We start from the raw sequence: 27,448 nt of genomic DNA on the forward strand, positions 1-27,448 counted from the left end.
GGAGTCAAGTCAGGTGATCTATTTGGCCACAATCCTTCATTCAACGATTGGGCTGGAAAGAACTCTTCTAAACAATTACCTAATTATTGTTCATTCTGTTTGAGCAGTAGCTGAATCTTGTTGGAAATGGCCGTTTGTCAGTTCCACAAGAAACCAAGCCTCATCAGAAAAAAAAATATGTATTTTCCTTTTTTTACTTTGAAAGACTTTTGATACTTTTTGTTCCCCACCGACAATTCTTTCTCCAAAAAATGAATACAATTTGCTACAACATAAAGAAGGATCAAGTACTAGTGGAAATGGAAGAGTGGAGTGGGAAAGAAAAAGTAATGAAACAAAAAGGAAAACTGAGAGAAAAGAAGGAAGAGAAGATTTTCATAGATAATGACTTTACAAAGCAAGAACGACAGATACAGAAGAAACTAAGAATCATCGCGAAAGAAGAAAAAAGGGAAGGGAAAGAAGTAAAAGTGGGATATAGGAAAATAATAATAGAGAGGCTACAGTGGAGATGGAATGAAGAAAGGGGGAGACTAGAGGTTTTTCAGTAGAGGGAGGAATATGGGATGAAGAAAACGCAGACAATGGAAATGGAAAAAGGACAAAGAAAAAGGTAGATAGACAAAGAAAATGGGAACCGGAAATGAAGCACAAGAGGAACACAAGAGAAAAGATACGAAGGGAAGGGCAGAAGCAAAAAAGATAACGAAGACGGCAAAAGTAAAAGTATTATATTGGAAAGTAGTGGGTTTAAGAAAAAAAGAAGAAAACTTTTGGGAGTATGTGAGACAACTTAAGATAGTAGGTCTGGTAGAAACATGGATAGAGGAACGGAGCTGGGAAAAAATAGAAAAGTTGTTACTTAAAGAATACAATAATGGGAATGTCAAGGGGCAAAACAAGGATAGAAAAAGGAAGAGCTACAGGGGATAATAACAGGGGTAAAATTGGGGATTAAAGAAAAGAGATAAAAAAAGGGAGAAGAAGAATGATGTATGGAAAGAAACGTACATATAGGCAAGAAATGGTGGAAAATAATGACAATATACAGGGTGTTATATAAATGTCCTGCCAAACTTTAACCGCGAGCTACTGGCTTCATGTAGAACTCGGAAAAAATATTTAAAAAATTCTGTCAAAAAATAAATTGACATTTAATTTTTGAAGTAATTTTTTTTTACTGCTTTTAGTCTTCTACGTTGTCCCACAACCTCGTAGGTAAAATTTCGGCATATTTTTAAAATACACCCTGTATATCATGTTTTATAAAATGTACGCCAATGTGAAGTAATCTCTAGGAAATATGCTTTAAAACAAGAAAACCGCATTGGTGTACGTTTTATAAAATATGATATACAAGGTGTATTTTAAAAATGTGCCGAATTTTACCTACGAGGTTGTGGGACAACGTAGAAGACTAAAAGCAGTTAAAAAAAATGGTACCTCAAAAATTAAATGTCAATTTATTTTTTGACATAGTATTTTTTAAACATTTTTTCCGAGTTCTACATGAAGCCAGTAGCGGTTAAAGTTTGGCAGTACATTCACCTAACACCCTGTATAGCAAAGAGATGAAGAAAATGAAATTAAAATTAAAATTAGAACATAATTGAATGCTCAATAGTTTTCAAAAGCAAAAGTTTGTGCAAATTTCACCATTTTTGCTGAAACCTTTTTAGCAGGATGGAAGTGGTACTTTTAAAAATTCAATAAATAACCACTTTGACTCGAATGCATTCTTTTCATTCACTGGATGCTTGTAGGTGTCTAATTCCTCTGCCAAGTGCATAATACTAATTGCAAGCTTTTACGGAGAAAGCTCGAATCGAGTTCAAGTGCAAGGCGCTTGTAATTTATCTGTTACGTGATCAATTTCACTTTTATTCGTTCGTCTCATAACTCGCCTTGCACAAGCCGTAAACTTGACTCGACCAGTGACAAGGCCGGCCCTGAAAATCCATCCTGACCCACCATTGAAATCACCAAGCAATTTCAGTATTTTCTTTCTCGCTGACGTAAGAAAACGTGCAAGAATCCTGGAGAGCAACCACCTTCGATGTCCTTAAATTAGCAAAGTGTAATTACAGCTTGTTAACCAAGCGATTTAATGTAGTGAAACGTTTTATGTTGTTCTCGATCAGATATCAAGGTATTCGTCACTTCCGGCGAACGAGCGGGTTGTTTTTTTGGGAGAAATATTGTTCCAGCAACAAATTCAATTAGCAGGATATGTATATTTTTCTTGTGAATTATGCATAGTTCTCATATCGTAATTATCCGTGGTTCCTCCTACTTGCAAGACATTTTTTAACAGTCGGGGTAATTGTCTCGGGTTTCCGGTCATGCTTCAACGCCTGCAAGGCTTTGAATTTGGCGGTCGATAAATCCTGCAGGACTGCGACGAGATAAATCACGGTTTCTGAGTGCGATACCCATCTAAGCTCGTCTAGAGAAGACTTAATTCTTGCGTGTTAGACCCCATGTTGCAGCCTGATAAATTTACACGAGGATGCAGCAGAAGGTTAGTTTTACGGCGGGTTTTTCCGTCACAAAATACAGTTATCCTGTCACATAAAGAAGACAGTTTTTTCCTTGTGCCTCACATACCACTAGGTGGGTGCATAACACTTACGGAATTTATTGTGTCTGCTGTACAGTTATTGTTATTTACTAATAATCGATTGTATCTGTCCCACTTGGGGATTTTATGCTAATTCGCGACATTCCTCGCACTCTTTATTCTGATTGAAAAATCGTGTTGGAGGAAACAGAGCGTCGGGGATTTACCGACCCGCCCCCAGTCGCCTCCCGACAGAATTAATGGTACGTCGCCCATGGTCGCTGTATTTCGGGACCGACGTCTCAATCGCCACAAAACATTTCTCTCGACTCGCCCATAAATCCTCCAACTGATACAGTTTGCTAATTGTGACCATCATAAAAATCCAAAAAAAAACAACACATGTTTGCCAATTAATCTCTTTAATTTGCCAAACTGGACAATAAATCATCAGGACGTTAATTTAATCGTTTTTATGGCAAATTCAAATTTGCGCCAGAATGTGGGACAGGTGCGGTCGACAGCTCCGTTTCTGGAACCAAAACACAATAAAAAATTAATCGTGGTTATCGCACCAGTGCAAATTGGTGCCAACAATTAACACCCACAGAAGTGTTAACTGGGTCCCTGAAGGTTGGGGTCGCGGGTGCGTTTTCGGTGTGGTGACCTTGCCACATTGTGGGTAATTTGTAATGGTTGCATCGCCCAAAGTCGTTGCATTTTTCAGGGCTCCGCAGGGGTCCTCTCTCGGACCGTTGCTATTCGATATGTTAATCGAGATGGTTATTATGGTGAAAGATGACACGATTATTTTAAACGGGAATTGATGGATTAATTTATGGGATGGACTTGACACGGTGCTGGAGTACAGAGGCGTTGAACTAGTTCTAAGCCGAGAGGCTTGACGGTTTACAAGAGCCGTTTAATTATGGCAACCCAGATAACATCGGGTTTTTGGTTACAAATCTTGGCAAAAAAGTTTTAATTTGACTAATCTTAGAGTTGTAGAACGTGTGTTTTAGTAAAAGGATGCAGAAAATTATTCAGAAGTTATTGTTTCACACCAAATCGTCCTTTGAAGTTTATGGCTAATTGACTTGGGTGATTTATTACCTAATAAATTTGTTGGAAAAGAAGTCGTGAACCAAGAACCAAGCGTTTCCTGTTACTTTGTAAAAACATTCATTAGGAAAAATTATCTTGGGAAACATTTCAAAATTGACATGGCTTTTTAAATTAAATAGTACCGTTTTAATATATTCGAAATTTCATGGAATATGCATGGTTGTTTCACACAAGATAAAAAAACAATTAATAAAACCAATACCACTAATTTTCCACTTAGGTTTTCCGATTTATGTTCGTTATTTGAGGAACTGGAGATAGCATAATAGCTGCGTATTTACCATATAATTATGAATCAGTTAAGATGTCTGAAGTGCTAAAAATAAAGCAAATTTTTCCAAAAAAAAATTTTGAAAAAATTATGCATTTCTATTCGACGTTTCATCAAAAAATTATTTTTCAATTGGTAACACATTTGGAAACAACGATAGAGTTTAAAAATATCAACTAAAATGAAATATGTAACTCGTGGGATTGTAGAACTCGCCCACTGCTCGTGAAGAAAGTTCTTTTTTATGCACATGTTCCACAAATTGCTATTATCCAACACCTCATAGTAGGACAATAACAATGGTGATTTTAAACGAATAAAATGGCCTATAAGTCACTAGTGATCTAAAAGTCATATAACTTACTAGTGATCTAATGCAACAATTTTTGCTGTTGTTTAAACACAATGTTTAGCTATGGTAATCAGAATCAAAGGTTGAACTAATTCTCGTCGATCAAATTAATTTGTCAAATAAAAATGTCACAATTCTCAATGAAATTCTGGAGGTGTTGTAAAAAGTTAGTATTACGCACGTGTGTTAGCGTTGAAAAAACTAAACCACTCGTTTCCAACTCGTGATTTACCTGTTTTTTCGCGTGACTTATATACCCTCTAACGCACTAGTACCGTAAATAACTATTAAATCGTTTTGCAAGAAAGTCCACACCCGTTTGATTTTTTAACTGAATTCTGCTTAACGACATAATTGACACTGTTATAAAGACATTCATCTCACATTACTTTGTGCATATTTAAAGTGACGGTTTGAGTAATTTATGCTCAAACATTTGATTGACGTTTGATTCATGTAAAATAACACGAAACTGTCCAACTAAATGATATGCAAATCTTCGCAGAATACTAACTACTTCATTAACTCCTGATCTGTATCTACATAATAAAAGCGTTACAAACACTAATAAGTGAAAAAGTGTGTAATTTTATTATAATTATATGAACAAAATTACAAAAAACCAAAACAACACAAGTTTTTAATCTGTTGTTAACTGTGTGTCGCTCAAAAAAATTAATCTGAGTTTAAAAAAATGTAACAAAACGTGTATTTAATTCTTCTATGTTGGTCCTGTTTTTTTTTTTTTTTTTTTATAAAACAATATTTTTAATCCTTTAATAATTTTTATAATGCGTAATTCAGCAGATTAATAATTGTTATTCATCGTACTAAAAATTCGAGACAAAAATTTATGAAATTCCTCTTCTATAGTATCATCGCCAATTCGTAATTTTAAGCACTTCAAGAAACAACAAAATAATTATGAAACTCATTTTTGCCATTACGTCACCAGACACATTAGAATATAATCAATCCGAAGTAATTATTACCAAAAAATTTAGTCACTCCAGGTGACTCACCCTGTATCTGTACTTGTGGAAACGTCATGATTTTTGATTTGTTATCTACATTATTAAAAACCCTAGCGCGTCACAAACACTCGTAAACAATTCCTTTGTGTAAACCCTGGAATTAAAAATGACGTAGAAGATGAAATGCGATGCTGAAAGTCCTTACACGAAGTTCATACTTCACAATTTAGGTTTTTTTTAACGAGCCGTGCCGTATCCAATTGGCCCCCCTCGTGGCCAAAGAAGTTTTACACGTTTTACTTTCATGCGTGTATTCTTATTACATCCATATACATATCCTGAGTGGCAAATAAGAAAGAAAACTTATATCGGGGAAAAACGCGTCTAAGTCCACACTTAGCAACAAATTCAGACGGCCGAAAATACAATTTAAATGTAAATTTAGCTAGTCGTAACTGTACCGGTGATTTTAACGAACTGATAGCTCTGGGCGACCGGATTTGCATAGTGGCTAGTTTGGTAAAAAATAGAAGCGAATTTTCAGCAAATAAAACACCTGAAAGGAGGAATCAAGGCTGAAAGCTGAAACCAGCTCTAATTGTTTAATGCCGGTTGTTATATTTCTTCTGAACGGAATTATGTTGTCAGGCGTGGAAGGAGCAAGTGTCGTAATTAGATTCCTGAAAAAATGTAAACAATAATAGCGTTTTTTAGGTTGTTGTACTTTGCACAGTCTGACCTGGCTATTATGTTTATTATAAAACGTTAAAATAAAACAAACGTGGAGGTTTTAAACTTCTTAGAGATTCTTGTTGATTTCTTTTGATTGATCTTGCACAAATTAAGGGTCATGTAAAGGACCAATTTTTTATTCCCTGAGAAGGAAAGCGGGCTTTGCTGAGGCTTTCCAGAGACTTTTCGGTGAAAGGATGTGTACGGAAGGAAGGTAGAGTGTACTGAGTATGCTCAAATACTGAGTATGAGACCTGTACTCATTTCAAATATGAAAAAACTGCAAAACCCACCCCGGGATTCGAACCCGGTACATCCGGAATGCAAAGCGGCGCGCTAAGCGCTTGGCCATAATGGACATTTGATTTTAGGTTGTTGTACTTTACACAGTATGACCTGGCTATTATTTTTATTATTTCGCAAAACGTTAAAACAAAACAAACGTGTAGGTTTTCAACTTAGAGATTCTTGTTGATGAACGATATGGTTATTCCCAAAAATTTGACAAATTTATAATTAAAATTTCGGGGTTCACTCAAAGTTTGCATTGAAGAGTCGATTGTGAACGCACTACTTGCCTGGCTGTAAAAACACAAACAACGCAAAAAGTGAGGTTACATTTAAAGAACTAATCCGTGGTGCGTTCACAATCGACTCTTCAACGCCTACTTTGAGGACAAATGAACATTCGATATTAACAAATGAAAATTTGTTATCAGGATTTGTTAATTGTGAGCAAAAATTACAGCCAAAATTTAAAATTACAACAAATCTAACGGACAAAATGTCTAAAAAATTAATAAAATTGAAAGTTATAGTTCTGAAAATTTTCTTTCAATATCAATATCTACTTTTAACAATTTTTATGATTTTTATGATTTCAAGAAAAATTAATACAGTATAAAAATTGTTTATTTTTTTTTAAGATTTCCTATATTGGCCTTGAAAGAATGTATTATACTGGAATTTGTGCAGACAATGTATAATGTACTAGATAGATTTTAAGCAAGTCAGAATACAATAACTCACAAAAAATTATAACGATAGTCACTTAAAAAATAACAAAAGCAACGAAAATCCTGTGAAACCTTGGAAGTAAAATAATTAGAAAAGTAGCTACGCACGTCGTCTTCAATAAATATACCTTAAATAATAATCACCAAACTATGAAAAAAACCCAAGGATTATCAACTCTTTAAGTAAAAATAATTGTTTCAAAATTCCAAGTCCTTAAAAAAACCCAATAATGTAATTCGGCACTGATTGCTGACATATTAAAAAAATTAAAGTGATTGAAGCTGATTCAGATAAATAAAATTTCGAATAATACAGATTTCTGTCGATTTTTTGTAAAGTTCGCTGCATTATACAGGGTGTCTTAAAATTATCATATTCCGAGTTCGGGGCTTAGTAGGGGGCATCCTGTTGACCAAGTAAAAATGTTTAAAAAACTGCTCACTTTGAAAAAAATATCAAAGTGGCCAATATTTGTTCAAAAGTACCTGATTAATATTCTAGCTATGTTGCACTTCCCTTTTGAACAAAAATTGGAAAAATAAAACTTATTTTTTCGAGCTGTTTTTTCAAGAAATGTCTTCATTTCTATTTTAATATTTTACATATTCATCCTCACCATATTTCAAAATGAATGTCAACCATTTCTATTTTTTATTTGAAGAAAACATGATGAAAAGTTTGAACCTTCAGACCCATATCTTTGTAAACACCCCCCCTATATTTTTTATTTTATTTTTTTCGAGATTCCTGAGATTTTTCCCTACAAGACCCCCGACTTGGAATACGTTAATTTTGCGACACCCTGTAGATTCATCATTGAAGCAATTCCCAATTACATGAAGGTACATCCGTCTTTTCATGATATATTACTCGTAATTGGAGAATTCTGGTGATTTCCTTGCAAGTGTAAAATTTTCTACGACTACTATACTTAAGCTAATGCTGCTCAATGCGCAGCGATTAAGTCTCATAATAGTATTACTTACAACAATCTACAGTACTACACTCCGACATGTGCATCTTAATAATGGTGATTTAAACGCCACCCGTTTCCATTTTTCACAATTACTGATAAATGCAGTCGACTCCTGCATGTTAAAGGAAGTCGTTATGTCAAGAGAGAATTGATAGTCTCCCCTTACAATCAATAATCTGAATTTATTAGAAGTGGAGAAAATCCCCGACCTCGTCTCTGTCTTAAGCCCTTACCGTCGACAAATCCGGCTTGTGTGTGCGTTTTTTTACCACATCTTCGATGGTGATCATCTTCAGAAATGCGAATACTGACACGGGCAACCTGGAGGGGGCTCCTATAAGTATTGCGACCACCTGAAATAAGCGAGTACTAAACGTGCTGTGACATCTTAAAACTCGCGGAATCTGGAGCACGTGTGATATCTACACATCCTCCAATCGAGAAAGGATAATTCAGTGAGATCCAGGAGACATCAACGAGTGTGCAGGAACAGTGCTCGGTTGAAAAACGCGGGTTCTCAGGAGGTAAGCCAATCAAATCTTTGCTACTAACAACGTTTAATTATTTTTTTTTTATTTGTGCAAAAATATTTGCGGCGCTTATTAAAAGCTCGTTTGGTCGAAACAATTTGGCCGTGAAATTTCGGCATCATTTATCATCGCTAATCTGATGCATTGCGAGATGAATGCACTCGAGAAGATAAAATCTGACACTCAACAAATCGAGGAAAGAATTGTTCGAATAGAGCGCCCACCCGAGATTTAATACATTCAGGACGAGACAGGTGATTGCATAAGTAATCGTGTATTTCATTGAAATTCGTCCAAATTCATTAAATCTTACTCACTCGAGTTAAACGAACTGAAAGATGCATCCGAAAGCTGATACAGCCGAAAGTTGTATAACCGCGAACTTGTCCAATAAAATCGGGTTTTGATTACGAAGTCTTATCTAATTTCGCGTCTGCCGGCCGCATCTTATTCAAATTAACCGCAGGAAGATTTTATTAGCCACGACAAGTTTTTTACGCGCTGCTAAAAATCAATTAAGGATCTCCGGATGATTTACAAGCGGATTAAACTCGATCCGATGGTACCGCAGCTTCATTTTTCCGCGAGTACTGGTATAACCGCTTCGCTGCTAAAAACTAGATCTTAAATCTACTTAAGTCGGTGGTATTGTTTGGAAGACGTCTTAGTCCGCGTCCAATTAGGCGAAAATTGCCGATAAAAATGAGCTGCTACATTGTTAAGCGGTGACTCTCCCAATTTAATTAAATAACTGGCCTTGACTCTAACCCTCGGGCGGCGAAGCGCAAATTAAGGGTTGTCATGTAAAGGTAAAGAACCAATTTTTCATTCCCTCCCTCTCAGAGTCACGAGACGGGAAGATTCGGGACTGGTACTGTGAGCATGGGTGCAGTGGGTACCGAGGAGTGAGCCATATTGAGTATGAGACCTGTGCTCATATCAAGATTTGAAAAAACTGAAAAACCCACCCCGGGATTCGAACCCGAAACCTCCGGATTGCAAAGCGGCGCGCCAACCGCTTGGCCACAATGCTCGCTAGGGTTGTCCCGGTAAACACTCGATTTGATGCGCCAAGACACGGATGCCCCGTTTTTGGACGGGGTCCAGAAAGTGACGCCACAACGGCAATGGTAACAGTTACGGGGTGCGCCTATAATTGTTCCCATCAAAAAAAATTCGCATATCTGAATATTTAAAGCAGGTCTGCGAAGTAGCGGTCCAATGCCGATCTTAATCTCCTGTTAAAATTCAGCGGACGTATTTTGGGTTAGAGTAAAAATTATTGGTTGTTTACCACGTAGAGGTCGGCGCGATTGTCGATTCGGTACCATCGCGGCTCGAAATTAATCACGCCAGAACCCGTTCCAGGCAAACGAGAAATTCCCATTAAGGGTTCGTGGCAGCTTTTAATAACGTGATAAACCAATCTGCAGGTTCCATAATTAAGACTTGCACGATCTGGAGTAATCGCATCATGTCACCATGTACCAATTCATTATGAATATTTATTCCGAGGAACCCAACTTGGTTCGTCTACTTTTGCTTTTGGCACATCCAGTACCAGTATTTTTCGTAATTGTTAACACGTGATTGCTTTGCAGATGATCCGGACGACTCCTCATTAAGGAGATTTTCAAGAACATGATGAAGGCGCTCGGAGTGTGGACGTTGTGGTGCTTGGCGTCACCGCTTGCAGGTATTTCACTGTTGCAACAATTCCATAAATCAATTCGATTCTTACCGTTGTGCCACTTTATCATATTCGTCGAGCTTCACCAACTGATTAACATATGAACTGCCGAAGCGCATTAATGGGGAGCTTGATGGATGCCCATTGTAAGAATTCTAACGACGCCTATTAATAACGAAACGCGACGATTGTTATTAACGAAATTTGTAATTCCGTGGAAATGTCCCAGCCAAATAATTTGTTATTGTGCGACAAGTTAATGGCCGGATTTTTTCATTCAAATATTTTCCGATCGAATACAGTTAATTTTTTTACGAGGCAACAACTGTACATTTTTGTAGCGCTTGGAGGAATTTTTAGGGCCAAGGTCTCGATAATTAATTTTTCTGGTGATAACGGAACATGTTTGCGTTTACAAAATTCGTATGTAAATTTCATTAAAGAAACGCACACATGGTGAGGCAGGTTGACCACACCGTGAAAAAATTACCATAAAGTTTACACTGTTGCTCGCCGATGTGTTTATTTAATTTTTTCTCAAAGAACAAGTTCAATGGAACATTTCGGGTGCATCGGATACACTAGTATTTATTTTTACAAGTGGGCTGCTAAAAAAACAATCGAACGGTGATTCAAGACATAAAATTTTATTTTCTTTTGTTACTGCAAATGTCCAATTAAAGGTGACAATATTGTAAGACCTGGTGGACTAAAACCACATAAATGCAGTTCTGAAAACATAGTGAACAAAATTGATAATAGTATATTATTCAACGAGCGGATAATGGCTAGTACTCGTGAGTGTAATTCATCCGGAGCGAGTAATAGCCATTATCCGCGAGTGTAATACTATACTTTTTCTACGACTATGAAAAGAAATTGATAAATAAGTTTCGTTATGAAACTAACTGAAACTGACGTTTTTAATAAATATATTTCAAAATAATTGGCCTGTTAATTGCCCTTCAAAGAACCCTAAATCTCCAACAGAATTTTTTTTTACGTTTACGGTAATCTCTTCTACACCGTAGTGCACCGTTAGTGCGTCATTTTTGGGACACCTCTACAAAGCATTTGTAAAATGTACAAGATTTTTGACTTCTGAGAACTGAAATTGTTGTAAAAAGCAGAATTGCTAATGCTAAAAGAAGTCATAAATTTCTATTAGTGTTGAAATTTTATAAAACAAGCGATACTTTAAAATAAATTCTACGGTAGCGACATTTTAATAAAGAGCCAAACATCTATATTGGCTGACACGCGCTGCAAAAAATTCGCAATTTGTTTACGAAATTAATTATTTTGACAGTTCGTGTTTTATAAAAAAGAAATTTGTATTTAGTTACATTCATCTTGGTGTAAAAGATGTAATTTATTTCATCAAGTCGCACAAAACAAAAAGAATGACCCGATATAATTTATGCAGCTAAATATGTCATAAGATTGTTGGTTAGGTTTTTTGTTTAGTAAAAAAATAAATATGCATAATAAACGCGGGGAATACATTACTGTGATGAGTGTTAATAATAGTTATAATAATAAGTATCTGTCTGTCGGGATATTGAAATCTGACTTGAAAGTGGTTTTGTTATAAAAAACAAAAGGTGGAAACAAGATTTTCAACTGTCTTACAGCTTCATGAAATAGATGCAGTGTGTAACATTATAATCTTCTCTGACAAGCATTTCGTGTAAGATCTGTTCACCTTCAGTAGTAATCGTGATGTCTGTTTTTTTATTTTAATTGCTGACTCATTTCTTTACTACGAGTATAAAAAAAAGTTAAAGTAAAGAGTTAATCGATGAGGAATATAATTTGGACCATAAATAAAAATTTTGTAGATCAATTACGACGAAAAATCACTTTTTAGCAATTCTTTTGACAAGGTTCCGAAGTTTCCGCTCATCAATTTTTATATAGGGTGTCGCAAAATTAATGTATTCCAAGTCGGGGATCTTGTAGGGAAAAATCTCAGGAATCTCGAAAAAATAAAATAAAAAATATAGGGGGGGGGTCTTTACAAAGATATATGGGTTTGAAGGTTGAAAGTTTTCATCATGGTTTCTTCAAATAAAAAATATAAATGGTTGACATTCATTTTGAAATATGGTGAGGATGATTATGTAAAATATTAAAATTTAAATGAAAAGACATTTCTTGAAAAACCAGCTTTATCTCGAAAAAATAAGTTTTATTTTTCCAATTTTTGTTCAAAAGGGAAGAGTACAACATAGCTAGAATATTAATCAGGTACTTTTGAACAAATATTGGCGACTTTGATATTTTTTTCAGTGACAGCAATTTTATTTTTAACGTTTTTACTTGGTCAACAGGATGTCCCCTACTAAGCCCCGAACTCAGAATACGATAATTTTAAGACACCCTGTATAATGCTTTGTATTATCTTTTCTTCATTTATTCATTAACATTGTACTTACATTCTTTTTTAATAGTTATATATTATACAAGATGATAAAATAGTATTTTATCTAATTAAATTTTATCCTCGTGCATAATATTTTATTTTTTTCTATAGCATTTGTATCTTATTATTAAAACAATTTTTTTAAATCATTACTAATCATGTCAGGTTTTAAAATCTCATTAGTATGAGCGTTATTAAGGTAATTAAAAAAAAAGAAGAAAGAAGAAGAAATTACTTTATCTACCCTTGCTGTTAAAGCAGCACTTTATCTACTCCTGTGGTTAAAATGCTACTTAACCTTTTGATTTGAATAGATAAAGCACACTTTAACATCTGCTATAGAGAAAAAATTTGTATAATTTCGTAACTTTTTGATGAGAAAAATGGAAATTAACAAATTTATTCAAAAAAGGAAGCAGAAACTGCCTTCAACACCTTCATGTAACGAATCTTTTCCATTAACTATGTCAAAATTAAACATACACGATCAAAAATTGTTTGTCCAGTTTTCCAAAACTTTGTGTGTATTCTTCTATATGTATATTATATTTTTTCTAAATTTTTTTGGGGAGTTTTTTGTGATCTTTACAGTAAAAAGACATGAGTTTAATTACAAAACACTTACTTTTTACAAAAATCTAATTTTTTCCGCTTGCAATACGATCACTTTTTTGACAGAACTTCGTTTACTTTGTATTTTCTTTTTTTTTCATAGCAACAGATTCCTCCGAACGTGTGATTTCTTTATTTTATTTTAATTTTGTTTAAAATTTTTAATACAAGGTTACAGACTCACTTTCTAAGGAGGTATCGAACAAAATCAAATACAGCACTCGAGAGTAAGGCCGCTTTCGTTCACTTGAAATTCGCGATTCGCGTGAACGAAAGCTTTACCTTCCTCTCTCGTAGTGTAAATAACTATTTCCTGCTGTGACATTTTAGTTAAAAATCATAGTAGCTTGATTGATCAAAAGTCAAAAATGATTGTGTGTTTTGTCCCTTTATTTTGTCTGAATAAGAAAACACACAGTGGAAGTTGCTCTAAAGAAAATACGAGTATAAATATTTTGGTAGAAACAAATACGCTCTTAATTTTGATTTTTGCTTTTTGGTCTGGGTGAGGAAATAATCTATTGAAATATCCCCCAACCTTCTGATTTTCTCTAGATACATTTTTATTTTAACACTCGCAAACTTTGTTACATTAGATAACATTTTTCTGTGCAGTTAGGTTTTCTATTTTTGCTACGCAACAAAGATTTATTTTATCGATGGTAAAATAACAAGACCAAATTTTTTTACATTTTTCAGTTTCGTTGATATTTGGGCATTTTTATTCAAGGGTTAAACCCTCGAGCTAAAGCTCTCGGGCCTAACCAGAATAAAAATGCCCAAATTCAACTCGTAAAATTGTCTAAAGCAAAAATTGGGAAATTTATCAGATATAAAAAATTAGGTAGTGTTATTTTTGACAAGATTAATTCCAGAATACAAACTTTAACGTTAATTATTTATTTATAATACCTACAGTTATTAAAAACTCAATTATTAAAAACAATTTGAGAATCTAACAAGAGTAGCATGCAATTTTAATCACTTTTGACAGATGACAGAGTAGTACGAAGTTTTTATCGCGATAAACATTTTTGATTGGCTGAACACGCACCTTTGATGTACGTGGGATTTAATCGACAATAATTACACTAGAGATTTTTTCTCTAAAAGTTGTCTGTTTTCAACGAAAGCTCGTTGCCAAGAAATTTGACGAGAAAAACCGTCACGGTAAAATCGCGAGACTGCACGAAGGTCGAGTAATTTTATCAGTTGACAGTTTTTCAAGACAAATTTCTTCTGCAAGGTAACTGTGCTTGAGTTGTTAAACCAAAAAATTGTCTAGAGAAAAAAAATCTGTTGTTGATAAAGCAGTTGAAATAAAATTTAGCAATTTCTTCCACTCATTGTCATCAGAAAGCCAAACTAGTTTCTTAGTTTATTTTCTCCGGGCGATTCATACCTTGTATGTAAATTGTTATTGAAACGCAAAGAATGTTTATTTATGACAGTTATAAATTAGATAATGGGCCATATTTAAATTGCAAACACTACATCAACAACTTCTACGAAATGAAAACATGACCAAATTCAAGATCTATTTTTATAAATGCCCATTATCAATTCAAAAATTTTGTACATTATGCAACGAAAAACACTCAAGAATTTAAAAACAAAAACAAAATCCGTCCTCTCAAACGTCTCAGCGTCATGACTGTACAAAAATGTGATCCAGCTAACCCAAAAACCTGCATCGATTCCGCAAGATCGATTCACTATAGTAGATCAACAATAGAATGACAACAAGATCTATTAATAGATGTGGCCAAAGCACTCCGCTGTAAAGATATTAATTTCACCTAGACACTATCATAACAAACCGTAAGTGTAACCTTGGTAAGGCTGCACAATGGAAGTCTATTGAACCATTCATAAACGTTGTAACCTCCCAGCTAAAAAACAGGAACTCCTCCTAATCTGGTCCTTTGAAAGCGAAGGATGCAAATTAATGTTGCAACAAATTGATTGACCAGTCAGAACAAACGAAGGCGTGTCCAAAAGCTCGCATCTCATCTACCACCAAATTAATTAAATATGCAAAAGCGTCTAAAACCAGAGCTTGTAGTCGATTTCCTCTTTTTGTTGAGACGCGCAGTTACATTCGCATTTGAGGTATTCCTATAAATAGTAGACCATTATCCTTGATAGTGGAATCCCTAATGGTGGCGGTGGTGTCGCGTCTTGTCTGGAAAGCCATAACAAGCCGGGATATGAGACTGGCAATAACTTGCGACCACGAACACGTTTGGCCAGAAACGCAGAAATATAATTCCCAACCCACAAATTGCTAAATTGCAATTTTAACCGGCGAGAAATCAACAAGATTAATGTAATTAGTTGAGTTGATTTATCCACTCAACTTATTAACTCTTATCTATAATTGAATAAGCTCGGTTTGCACAAGGATCATTCCTCGAATCTACATATTCATGGTTTTGCGGCGATTTTCTCCTGGACCATAAATACGAGCAGGACTTTCCATAACTCATACAAGAACGTCGGTACAATAGGACAGCTAGCACAGTCTCTAGAGTCTGCTGTTTGTCTTGTAATTTATAGACAACAGTGACAACCATACATGCAACTACATCTGCTTACATCTACCACCAGCATGTGGGAACTCTTATCTGCGGAATAGAAAAACCGCAACCTCTCAAGGTCTTGCTAAAATATTTCATTAGGAGAAATGTGATAATGGACAAGAGTTACGGCGAGATCAACCGCACAGCCAGGTTAAAAACCTCTTAATTATATGCAACTGCGGGTTTTTTGTGATAATTTATTGCGCCGCGCTAATGCGATTGGTATCTTCGTATTTGTTGACACTCTACACCTATAAACGCTTCATTAATTTCTTCGTTCTTTACAGCTTATTCGCTGGAGGGATTCGCGCCAGAAGCTCGCCAAGTGACTGCGTACAAAACGAACTTTCGCTGTCCCAGCGAGGGGTACCACGCTGATCCGCAGAACTGTACAGTTTTCTACAGATGCGTGGGTTCTGCCAACAATCTAACCCCCATTCAGTTCGAATGTGGGGAAGGAACGGTCTTCGATCCCGCCATAAATACGTGCAACTACCCCTACGCCAGTAACAGGGAAGAGTGTGGAGGAAATGGGATTGACAGCGGGTTTGGGAACATCCAAAATCCTCCACCTTCGTCGTCTACGACAACGACAACGACTCAAGCAACGTGGACGACTCAGTCGTCTTCGACAGCTGGTTCTGGTCAAGTTGGCGACAAATGTACCCAAGAAGGTTTCTTAGGCGACAGCAAGAACTGTAGAAAGTTCTACAGATGTGTCAGCAATGGTCAGAATGGTTTCGTCCAACACGAGTTTACTTGTGGTTCTGGAACCGTATGGGATCCAGTTGCGTTATCTTGTAATTATCCTTGGGCAGCTCAAAGAAGCGGCTGCACTGTTGTTGAGGAAGAAAGTAAGGGTACTTCTGCACTGCCTCCACAAAACGATTATGTCACGCAAAATGTTAATCAGTCTAGTAGTAGTCAGAATTCTTCGTCGTCTTCTATGAGTAGTAGTAGCAATAGCAGTAGCAGTAGTAGTAGCAGCACAAGTAGCTCGTCGAGTTCTTCTAGTTCTTCTTCCTCGTCCTCTTCTTCTACTACGTCGAGTACGAATGCTTGGCAAAATCAACAAAATGCTGCTTCCTCAGGTCAGCAAGGAAGCAGTTCGTCTAATCAGCAAAGTAGTAGCTCGTCAAATCAGCAAGGAAGTAGTTCTGGTAGTAATCAACAAAGTAGTAGTTCCAATCAACAAAACAATAACAGTCAACAAGGAAGTAGCTCTTCGAGTAGTAACCAACAAGGAAGTAGCTCTTCCAATAATAATAATCAACAAGGAAGTAGCTCCTCGAATAATAATCAACAAGGCGGTTCGTCAAGTGGCAGTTCTAATCAGCAAGGAAGCAGTTCTTCTAATCAACAAGGAAGCAGTTCATCAAATCAACAAAATCAGTCATCAACCAGCGGTTCTAACCAACAAAGCGGCAGTTCCAGTCAACAAGGAAGTAGTTCATCAAATCAACAAAACCAGCAGGGAAGCAGTTCGAGTCAACAAAGTGGTAGTCAACAAGGAAGTAGTTCTTCAAATCAACAAGGAAGTTCATCAGGTAGTAGTTCCAGTCAACAGGGAGGTAGTTCATCGAACCAACAAAATCAACAAGGAAGCAGTTCTTCCAATCAACAAAATCAACAATCATCGGGTAGTAGTTCTGGCCAACAAAGTGGCAGTTCTAGTCAACAACAAGGAAGTAGCTCGTCAAATCAACAAGGGAGCAATTCTTCAAACCAACAAAATCAACAAGGAAGCAGTTCGTCAAACCAACAAAATCAGGGTAGCAGTTCGAACCAACAAAGTGGTAGTTCCAGTCAACAAGGAGGTAGTTCATCAAATCAACAAGGCAGTGGTTCTTCTAGTAGTTCTAACCAACAAGGAAGTAGCTCGAGTCAACAAAACCAACAAGGAGGTAGCTCAAGCAGTCAGAATCAACAAAATCAGCAAGGCAGCAGTTCCAACCAACAAGGAAGTAGTTCTAATCAGCAAAATCAACAAGGAAGTAGCTCATCTAGTCAACAAAACCAAGGCAGTGGTTCTTCTAATCAACAAAACCAGCAGAGTGGTAGTTCTTCAAACCAACAAAATCAAGGAAGTAGTTCGTCCAACCAGCAAAATCAACAGGGAGGTAGTTCCTCAAATCAACAAAACCAGCAAGGTAGTTCGTCCAACCAACAAAATCAACAAGGAGGTAGTTCTTCAAATCAACAAGGCGGTAGCTCTTCAAATCAACAAAACCAGCAAGGTGGTAGCAGTTCCTCCAATCAACAAAATCAACAAGGTAGTAATTCCAACCAACAAGGAAGTAATTCGTCCAACCAACAAAATCAGCAAGGAAGCAGTTCTTCACATCAGCAAGGATCCAATCAGCAAGGAAGTGGATCTTCTAATCAACAAAACCAGCAAGGCTCAAGCCAACAAGGATCAAATCAACAAGGTGGAAGTCAATCTTCTGGTCCCACTTGTAATAAAGAAGGTTTTATACCTGATGACAAAAACTGCACAAAATTCCATAGATGTGTAAATAATGGACAGAGTGGTTACACAAGATACGAATTTACGTGCAGTTCTGGCCTTGTCTGGGATGAAAGTTCATCGTCCTGTAATTATCCTTGGGCAGTTAGTGGCAAATGTTATTCACCAAATACACAAAATCAACAAGGAGGTAATAACAACCAAACGGGCTCCAATCAACAAGGCAGCAATAATCAGCAGGGTTCTAACCAGCAAGGAAGTAATAATCAACAAGGAAGCAACAATAATCAACAAGGCACAAATCAACAGGGCAGTAATAATCAACAAGGATCAAATCAACAGGCCAGTAACAATCAGCAAGGCGGGAATAATAACCAACAAAATCAACAAGGAACTAATAACAATCAACAAGGTTCCAATCAACAGGGAAGCAATAATAACCAACAAGGTTCTAATCAACAAGGAAGCAACAATAATCAGCAAAATCAACAAGGCAGTAGTAACAATCAACAAGGAAACAATAACAACCAACAAGGATCCAATCAACAAGGTAGCAATAATAACCAACAAGGATCAAATCAACAGGGCAGTAATAATCAGCAAGGCAGCAATAATAATCAACAAAATCAACAAGGAACTAATAACAATCAACAAGGTTCCAATCAACAGGGAAGCAATAATAACCAACAAGGTTCTAACCAACAAGGAAGCAACAATAATCAGCAAAATCAACAAGGCAGTAGTAACAATCAACAAGGAAACAATAACAACCAACAAGGATCCAATCAACAAGGTAGCAACAATAACCAACAACAAGGCAGTAATAATAACCAACAAAATGGAACCAATCAACAAAATCAGCAGAACCAACAAGGTCAAATAGTTAACAATCAATGTACATCCGAAGGTTTTGTAAAAGATGAAAATGACTGTAAGAAGTTCTATAGATGTGTAAGTGACGGAAAGAATGGTTATACAAAGTATGAATTCCATTGTGGAGAAGGAACTGTTTGGGATGAAAATAGTTTTTCATGTAATTATCCTACTGCTGTTTCTGGAAAATGTTCATCAGGACAAAATCAGAACAACAACCAACAAGGATCAAATCAGAACAATAACAATAACCAAGGCTCTAATCAAAGTAACAACCAACAAGGATCAAATCAGAACAATAACAATCAACAAGGCTCCAACCAAAGTAACAACCAACAAGGATCAAATCAGAATAATAATAATAATCAACAAGGCTCTAATCAAAATAACAACCAACAAGGATCAAATCAGAACAATAACAATAACCAAGGCTCCAATCAAAGTAACAACCAACAAGGATCAAATCAGAACAACAATAACCAAGGCTCCAATCAAAGTAACAACCAACAAGGATCAAATCAGAACAATAACAATAACCAAGGCTCTAATCAAAGTAACAACCAACAAGGATCAAATCAGAATAATAACAATCAACAGGGTTCCAATCAAAATAATAATCAACAAGGATCCAATCAAAATAATAACAACGAGCAAGGTCAGTTAAGTGGATCTAATTGTGTGAGGGAAGGCTTTGTTGGAGATGAAAAAGACTGCTCTAAATTCTATAGATGTGTTAACAGCGGTCAAGGAGGCCTACAAAAATATGAGTACACTTGCGGTCCAGGTACTGTATGGGATCAAACAAGTTTGTCCTGCAATCACGCGTGGGCGGTTACTGGAAAGTGCGGTACCGCTTCTGGTAATCAACAGGGATCGAATCAACCTGGAAACAATCAGCAAGGGCCAAATCAACCGGGCAATAATCAACAAGGGCCAAATCAAGCTGGAAACAACCAGCAAGGACCAAATCAACCTGGAAATAACCAACAAGGGCCAAATCAACCAGGCAACAATCAACAAGGGCCGAATCAACCGGGCAACAATCAACAAGGGCCAAATCAACCAGGTAATAATCAGCAAGGACCAAATCAACCTGGAAATAATCAACAAGGACCAAATCAACCAGGTAATAATCAGCAAGGACCAAATCAACCTGGAAATAATCAACAAGGGCCAAACCAACCTGGAAATAATCAACAAGGGCCAAATCAACCTGGAAACAATCAGCAAGGACCAAATCAACCCGGCAACAATCAACAAGGACCAAATCAACCTGGTAACAATCAACAAAGTCCGAATCAACCAGGGAATAATCAGCAGGGTCCCAATCAACCTGGAAACAATCAACAAGGACCAAATCAACCTGGAAATAATCAGCAAGGACCAAATCAACCAGGGAACAACCAACAAGGGCCAAATGGGCCAGAAAATAATCAAGGTCCAAATCAACCCGGAAATAATCAGCAAGGGCCAAATAAGCCACAAGAACCTAACCAGCAAGGCCAACTCAACGGACCAAACTGTGCATCAGAAGGTTTTGTTGGTGACGACAATGATTGTTCCAAATTCTATAGATGTGTAAATAATGGTCAAGGTGGTCTACAGAAATATGAATACACTTGTGGTCCTGGAACAGTATGGGATCAATCAACACTAGCATGCAATCATGCATGGGCTGTAAGTGGTAAATGTGCAAATGCCAATCAAGGACAAGGTCAACCCGGGAATAACCAACAAGGTCCAAATCAACCAGGAAATAATCAAGGACCAAATCAACCTGGAAACAATCAACAGGGGCCAAATCAACCTGGGAGTAATCCGCAAGGGCCAAATCAACCAGGTAACAATCAACAAGGACCAAATCAACCCGGAAATAACCAACAGGGGCCAAATCAACCTGGAAACAACCAACAGGGGCCAAGTCACCCAGGAAATAACCCACAAGGACCAAATCAATCAGGAAACAATCAACAAGGACCAAATCAACCTGGAAACAACCAACAGGGGCCGAATCAACCTGGAAACAACCAACAAGGGCCAAATCAACCAGGGAATAACCCACAAGGACCACATCAACCAGGTAATAACCAACAAGGACCAAATCAGCCTGGAAACAATCAACAGGGACCGAACCAACCTGGAAACAACCAACAGGGGCCAAATCAACCAGGCAACAATCAACAAGGACCAAATCAACCCGGAAACAACCAACAGAGGCCAAATCAACCTGGAAATAACCAACAGGGCCCAAATCAACCTGGGAGTAATCCACAAGGACCAAATCAACAAGGATCAACACAACCAGGAAATACTCAAGGGCCAAATCAACCAGGCAACAACCAACAAGGGCCCAATCAACCTGGAAACAATCAGCAAGGACCAAATAAGCCACAAGAACCTAACCAGCAAGGTCAACTCAACGGACAAAACTGTGCATCGGAAGGATTTGTTGGTGACGAAAATGATTGTTCCAAATTCTATAGATGTGTAAATAATGGTCAAGGAGGTCTACAGAAATATGAATACACTTGTGGTCCTGGAACAGTATGGGATCAATCAACACTAGCATGCAATCATGCATGGGCTGTAACTGGTAAATGTGCCAATGCAAATCAAGGACAAGGTCAACCCGGAAATAATCAACAAGGTCCAAATCAACCAGGAAATAATCAAGGACCAAATCAACCTGGGAACAACCAACAGGGGCCAAATCAACCTGGGAGTAATCCACAAGGGCCAAACCAACCAGGTAACAATCAACAAGGACCACATCAACCCGGAAATAACCAACAGGGGCCAAATCAACCTGGAAACAACCAACAGGGGCCAAGTCAACCGGGAAGTAACCCACAAGGGCCAAATCAACCAGGTAATAACCAACAAGGACCAACACAACCCGGAAATAATCAAGGGTCAAATCAACCAGGAAATAATCAAGGACCAAATCAACCCGGAAACAACCAACAGGGGCCGAATCAACCTGGAAACAACCAACAGGGGCCAAATCAACCAGGTAATAACCAACAAGGACCAACACAACCAGAAAATAATCAAGGTTCAAATCAACCAGGCAACAATCAACAACAACCAAATCAACCAGGAAATAATCAAAGCCCAAATCAACCCGGAAATAACCAACAGGGGCCAAATCAACCTGGCAACAATCAACAGGGGCCGAATCACCCTGGAAACAACCAACAGGGGCCAAATCAACCAGGGAGTAATCCACAAGGACCAAACCAATCCGGGAATAATCAGCAAGGACCAACACAACCAGGAAATAATCAACAAGGACCAAATAAGCCACAGGAACCTAACCAGCAAGGTCAACTCAACGGACAAAACTGTGCATCCGAAGGATTTGTTGGTGACGAAAATGATTGTTCCAAATTCTATAGATGTGTAGATAATGGTCAAGGAGGTCTACAGAAATATGAATACACTTGTGGTCCTGGAACAGTATGGGATCAAAATACATTATCTTGTAATCATGCTTGGGCTGTTACTGGAAAATGTACAAATACTAATCAAGGACAACCGGGAAATAATCAACAAGGACCAAATCAACCAGGAAATAACCAACAAGGACCTACTCAACCAGGAAACAATCAAGGGCCCAATCAACCTGGAAACAACCAACAGGGGCCAAATCAACCGGGAAATAATCAACAAGGACCACAGCAACCCGGAAACAATCAGCAATGGCCGAATCAACCAGGAAATAACCAACAAGGACCTACTCAACCGGGAAACAACCAACAGGGACCGAACCAACCGGGAAATAATCAACAAGGACCGCAACAGCCCGGAAATAACCAACAAGGACCAAATCAACCGGGAAATAATCAATGGCCCAATCAACCTGGAAACAACCAACAGGGGCCAAACCAGCCGGGAAATAATCAACAAGGTCCAAATCAACCAGGAAATAATCAACAGGGACCAAGTCAACCGGGGAATAATCAACAAGGACCGCAACAACCCGGAAATAACCAGCAATGGCCGAATCAACCAGGAAATAACCAACAAGGACCTACTCAACCGGGAAACAATCAAGGGCCCAATCAACCAGGAAACAACCAACAGGGGCCAAACCAGCCGGGAAATAATCAACAAGGTCCAAATCAACCAGGAAATAATCAACAGGGACCAAACCAACCGGGAAATAATCAACAGGGACCAAACCAACCGGGAAATAATCAACAAGGACCCCAGCAACCTGGAAATAATCAGCAATGGCCTAATCAACCAGGAAATAACCAACAAGGACCTACTCAACCGGGAAACAACCAACAGGGACCGAACCAGCCGGGAAATAATCAACAAGGACCGCAACAGCCCGGAAATAATCAGCAAGGGCCAAACCGTCCAGGAAATAACCAACAAGGACCAAATCAACCTGGAAACAACCAACAGGGACCAAACCAGCCGGGAAATAATCAACAAGGACCAAATCAACCAGGAAATAATCAACAGGGACCAAGTCAACCGGGGAATAATCAACAAGGACCGCAACAACCCGGAAATAATCAGCAAGGGCCAAATCAACCAGGAAATAATCAACAAGGGCCAAATCAACAAGGATCTACTCAACCGGGAAACAATCAACAGGGACCAAACCAACAAGGAAATAATCAAGGAGGTCAACCACAAGGACAGCTTAATGGACCTAATTGTGCATCCGAAGGATTTGTTGGAGATGAAAATGATTGCTCTAAATTCTATAGATGTGTGAATAATGGACAAGGTGGTCTACAGAAATATGAATATACTTGCGGCCCTGGAACGGTATGGGATCAAGCTATCTTATCTTGCAATCATGCTTGGGCTGTAAGTGGAAAATGTGCCAATACTAATCAAGGACAACCTGGAAATAATCAGCAAGGGCCAAATCAACCCGGTAATAATCAGCAAGGTCCTGGTCAGCCTGGTAATAATCAACAAGGACCAAATCAACCACCGAATAATCAACAAGGTCCCAATCAGCCTGGTAATAATCAGCAAGGACCAAGTCAACCACCGAATAATCAACAAGGACCGAGTCAACCCGGAAATAATCAACAAGGTCCCAATCAGCCTGGTAATAATCAACAAGGACCCAATCAACCACCGAATAATCAACAAGGTCCCAATCAGCCTGGTAATAATCAGCAAGGACCCAATCAACCACCGAATAATCAACAAGGTCCTAATCAGCCTGGTAATAATCAGCAAGGACCGAGTCAACCACCGAATAACCAACAAGGACCGAGCCAACCGGGAAATAATCAACAAGGTCCCAGTCAGCCTAGTAATAATCAGCAAGGACCAAATCAACCACCGAATAACCAACAAGGACCCAGTCAACCGGGAAATAACCAACAAGGTCCCAATCAACCTGGTAATAATCAACAAGGACCGAGTCAACCACCGAATAACCAACAAGGACCGAGTCAACCGGGAAATAATCAACAAGGTGCCAATCAGCCTGGTAATAATCAGCAAGGACCAAGTCAACCACCGAATAATCAACAAGGTCCTAATCAGCCTGGTAATAATCAGCAAGGACCGAGTCAACCACCGAATAACCAACAAGGACCGAGCCAACCGGGAAATAATCAACAAGGTCCCAGTCAGCCTAGTAATAATCAGCAAGGACCAAATCAACCACCGAATAACCAACAAGGACCCAGTCAACCGGGAAATAACCAACAAGGTCCCAATCAACCTGGTAATAATCAACAAGGACCGAGTCAACCACCGAATAACCAACAAGGACCGAGTCAACCGGGAAATAATCAACAAGGTGCCAATCAGCCTGGTAATAATCAGCAAGGACCAAGTCAACCACCGAATAACCAACAAGGTCCCAATCAACCTGGTAATAATCAGCAAGGCCCCAGTCATCCTGGAAATAATCAACAGAGGCCGAATCAACCGGGGAATAATCAACAAGGTCCCAATCAGCCTGGTAATAATCAACAAGTACCAAATCAACCAGGAAATAATCAACAAGGGCCGAATCAACCAGGAAATAATCAGCCAGGCTCAAATCAACCAGGTAACAATCAGCAAGGACCATCTCAGCCCGGAAACAACCAACCAGGACAACAACAACCACAGGTAAAATGACTTTCCAAAAAAAAAAAAAAAACTTAGTTATTTTGTTTTCTATGTATTAGGGTCCTAATACTACACCATCACCTGGATCCACCACAACAATTTCAAGTGAAATAGGTGACACCTGCACCAAGGAAGGTTACTTAGCAGATACCAAAAATTGCAAGAAATTCTATAGATGTGTAAATAACGGTAACGGTGGTTTCACAAGATACGAATTCAATTGCGGACCCAACACAGTTTGGGATCCAGATGCGATTACTTGCAATTATCCCTATGCCACTAAACGAGAAATGTGCCGTAATTACGTAGAACAACCTCAAAGCACTTCATCGCCAAATTGTACAAACGGAACAACTCAGTCACCTGGAACTGCCACAGAAAGTACGATTTCTGGTACGCAAACTTCCACAACAGATAATACTGGAAGTGCTGCAGGTACCGAACAAACCACACCCGGCAGTACTATCACCGAAAGCACTACTTCTGGGGGCACTACACCAGGAACCACGATTACTGACAGTACGACAGCAGGTACAGACAGCACAAGCCAAAGTACTGTAACGGATGGAACCACAACAGGGGGAGAAAGTACAACTGACGGCACGACGTCAGGAACCGGAGGCACGACTTCAGGAACCGGAGGCACGACTTCAGGAACCGACGGCACGACTTCGGGAACCGACGGTACGACTTCAGGAACTGACGGTACCACTTCAGGAACCGGCGGCACGACTTCAGGAACCGACGGTACGACTTCGGGAACCGACGGTACGACTTCAGGAACCGGTGGTACGACTTCAGGAACTGACGGCACGACTTCGGGAACGGACGGTACGACTTCAGGAACGGACGGTACGACTTCAGGAACCGACGGTACGACTTCAGGAACCGACGGTACGACTTCAGGAACCGACGGTACAACTTCAGGAACCAGTGGTACGACTTCAGGAACCGGCGGTACGACTTCAGGAACCAGTGACACGACTTCAGGAACTGACGGAACTTCCACAATAAATGAATCGACGACAACTTCGATTGAAAGTACTACCGGAGGAGAAGGAACCACCGCACCTTGCCCCATTGGACAACTGGAAGGAGATCAGATCGCCCTAGTTTGTCCAACTGGTTTCAGAAGGCACCCCAAATACTGCAACCTCTTCTACCAATGTACTAAGAACACCGACAACCACGACTTCAAAATACTCGTTTTGAGCTGTCCCGAAGGTACGATTTACGACGACGACAAGATACAATGTCTACCCCAAAATGAAACTAGAACGTGTAACGGACAAATTGCCCAAAGCTCATTCTACAAGAGACTCAACGAAAATTCATTACCACCGGTAAGTACCATCGTAAAACGTGTAATTCCATTTGCACAACCCATTTTTGCAGATACCAGTCAACAGTCGACAGACTCTCTGTCCCAGTATGGGATTCCACGAGACTGATGGTGCCGTTTGCTCAACGACGTTCGTGAAGTGTAAACGCTCCAACGACTTCACTGGTAGAATGGAAGGATACATGTACCAATGCCCGCAAGGGTACGTTTATTGGCAGATAAGCAAACAATGCGAACGTCCATCAAGACTGCAACACTGTAGCGGCTACGACATCCGCGACACCAGATGGGAGATACCGGTAGAGACTATAAATGTCTCATTAAGAAGAAGAAAAAGTGCCAGTTTATTCGATACGATTTTTTAAGTAAATCTTGCTGCCAGCTAGTTCTTAAGTAGTACTGTCAAGTACTTGACAGTAAATTTAGTAATTTATTATATAATAACACTCAATTTCGACTGATGCAAGCTAATTTAATTTTCTTTGAACTAGCCAGGTTAGTTCAAGGCAAAATGTCACTAATACCACAGCACTCCCAAAATTTTTCGTAAATTTTGGCACTGCTGTCGGATCGGGATGGTTCTGGGGTTATTTATTTCAACTCTTATTTATTTATTCTAACGCTGAAAACTATCACCGAAAATTATTCTGTTGCAATAAACGACTTAGTATTTAAGCATCGACTACATTGCCACTGAATGTAGTCATTTTAGATTGCAATAAAATTTTGCCATAATAACACGCCTTTTATTTTTGATTGTTGTGAATTTGAACAATAAAAACAATATCAATAAGATGTCATATGAATGTGACACAGTT

At 38.5% G+C, this 27,448-nt stretch overlaps 1 protein-coding gene across 15 annotated transcripts; it reads left to right on the top strand.

The window, feature by feature from the left end:
* Nucleotides 1–8,365: 8,365 nt before the first annotated feature.
* Nucleotides 8,366–27,368, top strand: LOC138138636 (hornerin-like). 15 transcript variants are annotated; one of them, XM_069058634.1, is made up of 7 exons: nt 8,366–8,531; nt 10,139–10,233; nt 16,134–22,055; nt 22,113–22,199; nt 22,257–25,288; nt 25,348–26,631; nt 26,684–27,368. In XM_069058634.1, exons 2-7 carry the CDS (start codon nt 10,179–10,181, stop codon nt 26,993–26,995), a joined length of 10,692 nt encoding a protein of 3,563 aa, XP_068914735.1. In that variant the 5' UTR covers nt 8,366–8,531; nt 10,139–10,178; the 3' UTR covers nt 26,996–27,368. The 15 variants fall into 15 exon arrangements, with proteins under 15 accessions (XP_068914735.1, XP_068914730.1, XP_068914731.1 ...); XM_069058629.1 differs by having other exon boundaries at nt 16,134–25,288; nt 25,348–25,669; nt 25,724–26,631; XM_069058630.1 differs by having other exon boundaries at nt 16,134–22,199.
* The last annotated feature ends 80 nt before the right edge of the window (nt 27,369–27,448 follow it).

The sequence above is a fragment of the Tenebrio molitor genome, chromosome 9 (genome assembly GCF_963966145.1).
Source record: "Tenebrio molitor chromosome 9, icTenMoli1.1, whole genome shotgun sequence".
NCBI classification, from domain to species: domain Eukaryota; kingdom Metazoa; phylum Arthropoda; class Insecta; order Coleoptera; family Tenebrionidae; genus Tenebrio; species Tenebrio molitor.